This window comes from Asterias amurensis, chromosome 14 (genome assembly GCF_032118995.1).
Source record: "Asterias amurensis chromosome 14, ASM3211899v1".
Lineage (NCBI taxonomy): Eukaryota > Metazoa > Echinodermata > Asteroidea > Forcipulatida > Asteriidae > Asterias > Asterias amurensis.
The window spans coordinates 1,235,351-1,245,945 of record NC_092661.1 but is presented as its reverse complement, the minus strand read 5'-3'; the positions used below and the strand labels follow the sequence as shown (position 1 = coordinate 1,245,945).

Here is a 10,595-nt window from a genome sequence, read left to right as displayed (position 1 = left end):
ATTGGGATCTAAATTTGTAATAGTGTAAAAGTTTTAACTTTTAAAATTCGTTTTAAAACAAAATTATTGTTAAAATTAATGATCATACCATGGAAATTTTATAATTTTTCCAAAAGAATCTTGATGAAACACCAACATACAAAAAACAATACTTTTGGACAATAGATTGCACCCCAATTAATTATATTAAACCCTTGAGTAGTCCTTCAAAAATTCTTTGTTTTGTGCTTCGTTTTTTGTTCTTGATTTGCTGAATCTTCACACAAAAATGATAAAAGAATACGGCTAATAATAATAGGTAATCAAATCTAGTGTTAATATTTCGAACCAACATTTACTTTACAATTATTTTTTGTGTTTTGTTCCAGGAGAGCCTAAAGCGAAAGTGAAAGTCAGAAGAGGGCGCCCTATTGGATAATTATGAGAGTACTTCAGCGTATCGCAGTCGTGTAACTCATTGAAAACAAAAACAGTTCTTCGAAAACGAAAGGAAATTGACTTCCTTTTAAACAGACGAGTTCGTATTTTTATATAAGTTCATAGAAGTTGTGAGATTGTTATAGTCAGTATGCCTGTGAAAGGAGAGCGATTCCAGTGGACTCGGAGCGGTCTTTTTCCGGCACCCGACTGGTGTGGCGTGCGATTAATATGTGGCTATAGGATGAAATACACATGTTTTGTCAAAATGTAAACTTACGAATCCTGTACTATTTTACTTCAATTAGTTTAGAAACCGACCCATTTTGTGTGTACGTACGTGCCGCCCCCAGCCCCACCCCATTTTACAGTTTTAGACAGATGATATGAAAAAAATTCTGGAGCCTCCCCAAGCTTCCCTTTGTGTGTTCTGTTTAAAGGCAGTGGACACCATTGGTAATTGTCAAAGACTAGCCTTCACAGTTGGTGTATCTCAAAATATGCATAAAATAAACCTGTGAAAATTTGAGCTCAATCGGTCATCGAACTTGCGAGATAACAATGAAAGAATAAACACCCTTGCCACACGAAGTTGTGTGCGTTTAGATGGTTGATTTCGATACCTCAAGTTCTAAATCTGAGGTCTCGAAATCAAATTCGTGACAAATTACTTCTTTGTCGAAATTTATGGCACTTCAGAGGGAGCCGTTTCTCACAATGTTTTATACCATCAACCTCACCCCATTTCTCGTCACCAAGAAAGGTTTTATGCTAAACGTTGTTTTGAGTAATTACCAATAGTGTCCACTGCCTTTAATGTATTTATTAAGTTGTTTGTTGCTGTTTTTGTAGTCCTTCCATGAAAAAGAGAGTAAAAAATACGCAGTGGCCAAGATAAGACCATGGAAAACCATGAATACATACAAACAAAATCCAGAGGCATGATGCGATCCAGGGGTAGAAAGGGGGAAACGCTTTCCTCAATTTGGGCAAAACAAGTCAGGGGAAAACTAGCACGGTATAGCGAACACAGACAAATATTATGATTTAAAAAAATGAAAAAAATGTTTTACCTACAGGGTTGTTAAAAATGGGTAGTTGTTTTATGTATATTCCAGACAACTCCCCCCCCCCCCCCCCCCATCAGCCAGATTAACCAATGAGTCCACATGGCCACGCTCAATTATTAATACTCGGTTTAAACATGGAGGTAGAACATGGTTTAAACAGCTGACATACAATGTTTCGCGGCACTATAATTAATATGAATTAATAAAGACCACTAACAGCTACGGTTACTTGATCACATATCCTGTGTATTTCGTAGAACGATGTCGTCCATTAAGCGAGTGGTTTATTTGGTACGTATTTTATTCTACTGAAAGGGATATTAGCAAATGAATACGCTTACAAAAAAAAACACCGTTATATCAATATTGATCAAATAAAAACGGCTGTTTTATGTAATATTTTAATTTTAGAAAAGGTATAACAATACGAGGTGTTCAGCTCGAACACTAACACTAGCTAAAAATGTTGCTTGAAATCTAGTCATTGTTCATTGTTCATTGTTAAGGAAAATTGCATGGGTTTTTGTACCATACAAGGCTCAACTTATAATTGCAGCAATCACAGTTGGCACAGCAATACATAAAACAGCCGTTGATTCTACAGGTGGGGTCTGTGCTGTGCAATGAAGCGATACAACGCTAGCAACGCATAGTGAAAGCTGTCGTCGCTAACGACGCGGTGTACCAGCGACTGACCTTAACTGTTGTATTATCAATAGTGTATTATGTTAGCAGTAATTTATAATGTATACCATGGAAATCCTATTAGGATTACCGGTGATCCTTTATATCACCCAGTTTTAAATTTGTGGATGAAGATAATGATATTATTAACATCCTCCGAGGAAATGTCAGGAGAAGTTTGTTTCATCGAATGTAGCTGTGGATTGTGACTTTATAATATTGGATATATGGACTGTATTTAGCCGTGTAGTGACGACAGGTGTTGGAGCGCTTTAGCATAGCCGGCATTGTTCTCGTCAAAATGGCCGTGTATTGTGCACCCGTCCTTGCAATCAACATCTGCACTCCAGTCAGACATCTTTGTACTCTGTGATCCAAACATCAAATCGTACTCATGAAATTATACACCACACTTTGTCAAAATGATTGGTGATAAAGTCAGTATGATCTTGACCGGTTTTCTCGTTCTACAGTTATCACAACTAATTCTGAGCCAAGAACAATCTTTTATCACCCAGCCTCGAAACACTTTCGCCCTGTTAGGGGAGAGTGCGACGTTCTATTGCCGCATCGCGGACAAGAGTGGGCTAGTATTCTGGTTGAAGGACTCGCATATTTTCGCCCGTGAAAATCAACCCCAGCTCGGGTCTTCAGAGGGCGAGACACCCCGGGCTATCTTCGGGAACACTACCCTCGGAGAGTATAATTTACAACTGACTGGGGTAGCTAAGAAAGACCAAGGGAGGTACGAGTGCAAAGTAACTTCATCTGTCGGTACACAATCGAACTTAACATCTCAGCCAGCCCTACTCAACGTCATAGACTTTCCAGTGGAGGAGTTTCCCGTTTGTGTGCTGAGTATCAACGACGCTCTAACGGAAGGAGACGTGGTCGAGTTGACTTGTGCATACCTTAATAACTCGACCACTCGGCCTGCTTTGAGCTGGGAGCGACTGGACACACCAGCTTTGCTGTCCAACACCAAGCAAGTTTACCGAGATGGATACTTCATAAGGCGGCATACCATAACACTGACTTACAAGGATGATATGTCAACTTATCAGTGTATAGCATCCACGCCAGGTAGGGTCACAAGATCATGCACAACGGGTGTCTTAGATGTACAGCATCGTCCCATTGTCTCAATCACCCCAACCGTCTTATTAGCAAAGACCGGAGACAATGCTCGATTCTCCTGCCGTACAAGCGCTGCTAACCCCTCCCTTGTTACCTACCAGTGGTACTACCGCGGCAACGCAGTGAACGCACTATCCGACGGTATTGACTTGATAGAGAATGCAGAAGGAGACCCAGAAATTCTCATCAGTAACTTGGTCGTTCCAACGGGTGAAGTATCCGTGATATGTGAGGTCACAAATACCGTTGGTTCCAGCAGTGCGGAAAGTCTTATCAGACAAGAGGACGCAGCGTTAGTGTACATAACCAGTGAGGAACTTTTACTGTGGTTAATTCCTTGCTCTGTCGTAGTCACCCTTATTCTCTTACTCCTCTTCATTGCAATCATGACCCTTGACCTCTGCCCGTGTTGCCGGACATGTTGCAACAAGAAAGGAGGTCGGCGACGAGTTTTATCCCCTAATAGTTTGAACAGCACCTGGTCAGCTGCCGAAAACTACGGCATGTCCCCCTCCCCCAATAGATCACGTCGTCTCAGTGAACCGGACTCTACGGACTTCTACGTCACGAGAGCGATACGAACGCCGCCCCCTGTTGACCAAACTCTGAACACCTCTCATCATAACTCGAGCGGTGAGAGCCGTCCGCACTCTAAGCACACCCCCTCGCCAAACTATCGCACCCCATCGTCGAACTACCGTACAACTTCCCCGAACTATTACCAATCCACGCCCAACGGTAGGCTAGAAACGGATAGGATAAGGCCAGAGGAAACAACCGGACACCAGCAGTACCAACAGCGTCGAACGCGCAACAGAGACCATTTCCGGCGGGGTGGAAGCCCGCCAAGTGCTGGTATGAATCGAAGCAACAGCCACGCCGAATACTCCGATATTCAAATCCCTACTCGGAACTCCGGACTTTCTGATTCGGGTTTGGACTTTGCCGCGTCGTCGTCGATGGACTCTCGAAGTCCGACCCCACGAGGAGAACGAATGGTGTACGCTCAAATAGTGCATAACAGAGGGGACGAGTCTCGTGAGGCGACATCCAGACAAGGACCACCGTCTCCTGGTGCGCCCTCTGCTGGCGACCCACTACCAACCAGCTCAACATCTAACCACCGTTCGACACTCGAAGTGCCTGAACACGGTATGCACCGTGCTCGCTCGGTTGAACTACCACCGATGTAAATAATAACTGTTGAATCTTAGTATAAGAGCAAGTTCGAGTGAGGCACTATATGCGACCATTGGTTGATTTTGCCTGGTACCCAGGATGTATTGAATGCATAGGTAACCAGGCAAAATCAACCAATGGTCGCCTATGGTGCGTCATTCAAACTTGTTCTAAATTGTTCAAAGATGCTAAATCTGATCAAACTGACTACAATGTACTTTATTCGTACAGCCGTCGATCTCACAAAACTCTTCCAAACCTACGATTAATCTTATGACTTACTACGAGTCCCAACCCTGCACTGTAGCATGCAGACCTTAAGATTAATCCTAAGTTAGGACGAGTTACTCGTCCTAACTTGGAGAACCTGAGATAGGACGAGAGTCCTAATTTTTGTGTGAAATCGACCCCAGGAAACGTTAGTGTTTTTCAATCCTTAACACAAACGACATGATATTTTTTTTGCAATTACGAAACTAATCAATTACCTTGTACGGAAACTTACTGAAAAATGTCAACAGTAATGAGTACATGTATAAAACAAATTGCATAATATTATGTACGATTTGCAATTGTCTGAAAGAAGTGGTACGAGCGACGATTTGAACACAGGACAATAATCCAAAAACCGCGATTTGCCCTCCAATGCTTGACATCGCATGCAAGTTCGCCTAACAATAACTAAACAGATAAAACAAAAAAAATCATGACAACTGTGGCAAACATAGGAATTCCTTTTGGAGCGGCCTCGGCTTGCCTCTATAGCTACCGATCAATCTTGGTGGTCTAGTTAGTAAGACACTGCTCTAGAATTGCAAAGAAAGGTCGTTGGTTTGAATCCCACCCGAGTGATGCTTGTGAATATTTTCACAGAGCTCGGGAAAATGCTGAGAATACAGTGCTAAAAAGCATCGGTGTACAACTGGGTAAAACAAAAATGAATAGCCGCGTTTTGAGCACATATTTTAAATAAATAAATAAAAAATCACGAATTGCATTTTGTTAAAATGTCCTTTTCTGATCAGTTTCAATATTCCACCGTGAGTGTTTTTTTTTAATACAGTTCCTGATTTGCTGTTTTAAATATGTCGACCGCTAATAATGTTTTAAAAAATATGGTGCAATTAGTGGTAGTGTTTGACAAGTTTCGGTTTTACTTTTTTAATTTGCTGTTTGATTACTAGCTTTTATGTTGAAACACATACATTCCTTTTAACATAAATGTTTTAAGAGAGCTGATAATTTATTTCTAGGTACTGTTTTTATCGGTTTGGTGCTTTGCTTTGATTAATGTTATTGTTTATTTTACTACAGTTTCCAATGCTGTTTTGTATTTAAATTGAAAGAACTATCAAACTTTAGACCATGACTGCTTGACTAGTCAACAACAGTGTTTATTGTACAGCAATCTGCGTTTTACCATTTTCAAAAGTAAATAGTGTTGAATAAACACAATCGTTAGTAGGATTACCCTTTTTTGTTTACAGTGCACCCACCTTGCTGAAGAATAAATGTATTTCACAATACTGTATTAATTTATAGCAATAGTTTCATGACAAATTCTGGTAGATATTTAAAAACACCCTTCAAATCATGGTGGTTTTCTTTTTACGATAGTTGCTTAATTAGTTCGTTTATATGTTCCAGAGATACTACTTATTAAACTTGTACATGAACTTTTAGTGATGAGTAATTGCCAGCAATAAATGCAATATAATTATGAAATTGTGAATGAATTGTCGACATTACTGTTTTATTAACTTCCTATAAATATTCTAGTAATATGTGCATCTCTTTACGGAGACTAGTCATCAATGTGGCATAAAATCAGCTAAAAAAACCCATTATTTTGCACATTACCTACAAATTTCCAAAAATGTCGCCGTTTAAAAATTGCCCTTCTTCATTTTCAAGAGCTGTCCATGCATAAAACACTTCTTTTCATTAATAGAAAGACATGAATTTGCATTTGTAAATACAACCAGCGTAGAAACGGTCCGCCAATGTGTGGAGACAAGACTTTGGTTGTTCACAGGAGTTGACGATGTTTTGTCTGGAATTCACAAAAACACACAATTTCATGTGCGAATTATAATCTTTTTTTAGAATATTTGTCAAGTCATATTCATCTCAAAACACACGCCTTTGTTATAGCCCAATCCAAAGCAATGTGCCCCTTGAAAGCTCGGATAAAATCGGCTATAGAGTAGGCCTACAGAATATAAACTCACGGGAGGCAATAAAAGCCGGTGCGGTAGGAGATTCTGTTCCCCCTGAGATGACGCCCCCCCTAATACGGCGAACTGTGTACAAAGTACTTCTGACAGCGCCCTCTTTTTGAATCATCCTCATTCAGTACATGCTAATTTACTTTCTATTATTTGGGTGGGGGCAGAGCCTCTTATCGAAACCACGGCTTCGGCTGTGGATTCGGCTCAGGCTAGCTTGGCGCTGCGGTTGCTTTGTGACAATATTGCGCATGTTGTGCCGAATCCAAAGTCGAAGCCGTGGTTTCGAAAAGGGCCAATCTCTGGGGGGGGGGGGCACATTTCTCTATACGCCCTCACACGTCCCAATCATAACCACCAACCACTTACTGAAATCACCCGAGTCAATCAAACCAAAGTTCCGCCCAATCAATTAGCTAGACCCTTGCTCTATGACCAGACCGTGGTCCGAACGACACATTCTCATTCAGAGCAAGAATTAACACCCCCACCAACCAGCCCCCCCCCCAGTATTCAGTCTCGTCCCATCCCCACCGTCTATCGTCTTGGCCTTGCCTATAATGACCCATAATGATAAACAAAAATCAGTGAATTGTGTCTGTTTAATTATTATTTGATTAGAGGGTATGTGAAATTGAGTTTTTGTGGGCTGTTCAGTTCCTGCCATGGTCCACCCTTAATCACAGAGAGTCTATGCCCTATCACGTTTTGTTTGAGCTCACAAAGAGTCTTCGAAGTCTTATTGTTTCCTGTATTATTCTTGGTGTAGAGCAGGGTGGTCATCAACCAATCGGCCTACTTGCTACAGACGGCTGTTTGGTGCTCTTTGATATTATTATTCTGAAAAAACTTTAAGTTCGCGCTATGTTCAATTCCCTTCTAAATAATGGTTCCATGATTTAAGGTATATAACCGTTGTGTTCTTTTTGTTCAAAGATAACGTATCTATGTGTACAATGCAAAACATTATTATAAACCCTGCTCAATAATAATAGAAAATGAAAGTAACAATAAAATAGCTCCACACTCTGATACAATTAAAGAGTTAAAAATGCACAATGCTTTAATAAATCTACATGTATAATAAAAAAATAAACGTAATGAAGCATTTCAAACATTCATTGTTGAATACAATTTATTAAAAATATACCAGTTAAAAAATATGTTAAACCGTAAAGGCCCGGTCCCACTGCAGCGAGAACGAGAACGATAACGACAACGACGCAAAGAGAACGCATTCTATTGGTTGAATTGCTCCACGCAGAATACGCACACGCTCATTCAACCAATGGAATGCGTTCTCTTTGCGTCGTTATCGTTATCGTTCTCGGTATCGCTGCAGTGGGACCGGGCCTTAACACGACGTTAGTACCTTGTCCCATTAGAGGTGTATCTGTAAAACACCTACTAAAGACCTTTCAAGTTTTTCAGGGAATGATTAATTTTACCTACAATAAAGCTTCATGCAACAGCCGAAGGTTATTATGACTATGAAGACACCTGTGTAAGCAGATAGCAAAAGTGTACCCGGGTGTGTCTACTACACCTTGTCCGGACATGCCACTCAACCCACCGACTATTCATCCCTCTTCATCCCCAAACACCACCCAGTAATTAATGTTTGTCCACATACATTGTTCATTTGTATGCTCTGTAATTAACGAATTAGACCGGTCCCCGAGGCCGGGCCACAGTGAGGGTTCCTGACCCACCCCAACAATTAAACCGATACCCGGGAGGACAAAAACAAGGTGAGAGGAGGTACACAAAATGGTCTTAACCCTCTCACTAGGATATCCATTCTAATCGATTTTGTTTTGTTTCAGAATGCCCGATGAACAAACAGGGTTCTTTTTTTTTCTGAGAAGATTGGTTTTGGTGTGGGATATTAAGGTAAAAGTGTTGGGCCGGTTTGCTTAAAATCTCCTTCTCGCAGAGTGAGCGGGACTCGGCGAGTGATTTCAGTGGGTGATTATTCTACTTTGGACGGTAGGTGATGGCCACAAGTACTTGTCAAGTGCTCGCGCTTACTCACTAAGCGTTGACTTCAGGTGGCTTCGCGTATAATTCAGACCGTATGATGGGCTATGAATAACGGATTACTTATTGAAAGTATATTCAGAGATGTGACTCTTTGATGTGTGGTAATAAAATTATGGTTCGGCACTCAATCTGTACCCAAGTTACTGACGTCTCGGTAGCAAAATAAAATTACGTCTTGTCTTTTCCGGCGAACCATCTCGCGTCAGCCTCAGACAGAAAACTTTTGTCTGTAAATTTATGGGTCACGACCGTGGGTCTCTCAAGAAAACGTTTTAGAATTAAAGGCAGTGGACACTATTGGTAATTTCTCAAAATAATTATCATCACAAAACCTTTCTTGATTACCAGTAATGGGGAGAGGTTGATAGTATAAAACATTGTGAGAAATAGCTCCCTCTGAAGTGACATGTTTTTGAGAAAGAAGTAACTTTCCACAGTTTTGATTTCGAGACCTCAAGTTTAGAACTTGAGGTCTCGAAATCAAGCATCAGAAAGCACACAACTTCGTGTAACAAGGGTGTTTTTTCTTTCATTATTTTCTCGCAACTTCTACAACCGATTGAGCTCAAATCTACACAGGTTAGTTATTGTATGCATATGTTGAGAAGACTGGTCTTTGACGATTACCGATAGTGTCCACTGTCTTTAAATACCCCCCCCCCCAAAAAAAAAAAAAAAAAAAAAAAAAAAAAGTTCTCTCTCGATTGTTCTGTAATTAACAATGATTTATTTGACTTAAAAAAAAACTTCCAATGCTAAAACTCAATACATAACAAATTGAACATTGTGCAATCAGTAAACAATGTCCTACTCCCGGCTCAATCTGCCGTTACTCGGCGGGTGTGACGCGGTCGGCGCCACAGCCAAAAGGTTTTTGGTATTGCTTCAAATATTACAATTTTCCTTTCCGATTTACCCCCCGAGTATGGGGAATTCCTATGGGCGAAGCCACACCCCCAAGCTCGGTAAACGGGTAAACATGTAAATGTTTCTCGCTCCCCTCTGGAGAGTTCTGCGTGGTGAATTTTTGGTCCGACGCGTTAAAAACTCGACAATCTAACGCGCCGAAATGTGGCGACGTTTCGCCCAGTCTGCTCTGATTGTCTCAGTGGGAGATGAGGCTCTCTAAGTAAAAATATTTGTTCGGGTGTGGCACAGCTTTAGTCACAGAAAATATTTGAATGTTTGAGTTATTTATATTGAGGAAATCACTCTATAATTATTCACGAATCTATGACGAAGACAAACCACAACCAGAGATAGGAAAACCTTGATTGGTAATTTTTTAATTATGAAACATACGGAGATCCTGATTGGTTGTAGTTTTCGTGACGTTATTCACAGGTTGTTGTTAACAAAGGTGCGTTTTAAGTTGTAACAAATATAAAACCACAACTGTTCGCCCACCACCATGGAGATTATAGACAAAAACAAATTATCTGACCCATGACAAAAAGTTCTTCCTTTCAAATTTGTGTTGAGGCATGCCATCGCAATTTGTAGAACTAATTGTATCATTGGGTAAATTCTATCCGAACACTTGAATGAGTAAATTTGTACCCAACCCACACATGTGTCATAATATTCTACCAACCGAACTTTGAAAATCATAACGTATAAAACGTAACAAAAAGTCACTGACAAGTCCTTTAAAACTGCGCCTTGTGGTTCTGTTCAAGTCCACTTTCAAAACATCTTTATTTTCCTGACACTCAGCTTAAAGGCAGTGGACACTATTGGTAATTACTCAAAATAGTTATCATCATAAAACCTTTCTTGAATGGGGAGAGGTAGATGGTATAAAACATTGTGAGAAACGGCTCCCTCTGAAGTGCCA

The 10,595-nt window shown here is 40.5% G+C and overlaps 1 protein-coding gene across 1 annotated transcript; it reads left to right on the top strand.

Annotated features, from left to right (window-relative positions):
- The first annotated feature begins 1,619 nt into the window (after positions 1-1,619).
- Positions 1,620-6,189, top strand: LOC139947517 (uncharacterized). Its single transcript, XM_071945449.1, has one exon. The coding sequence runs from the start codon at positions 2,594-2,596 to the stop codon at positions 4,499-4,501; it is 1,908 nt and encodes a 635-aa protein (XP_071801550.1). The 5' UTR covers positions 1,620-2,593; the 3' UTR covers positions 4,502-6,189.
- Positions 6,190-10,595: the final 4,406 nt, after the last annotated feature.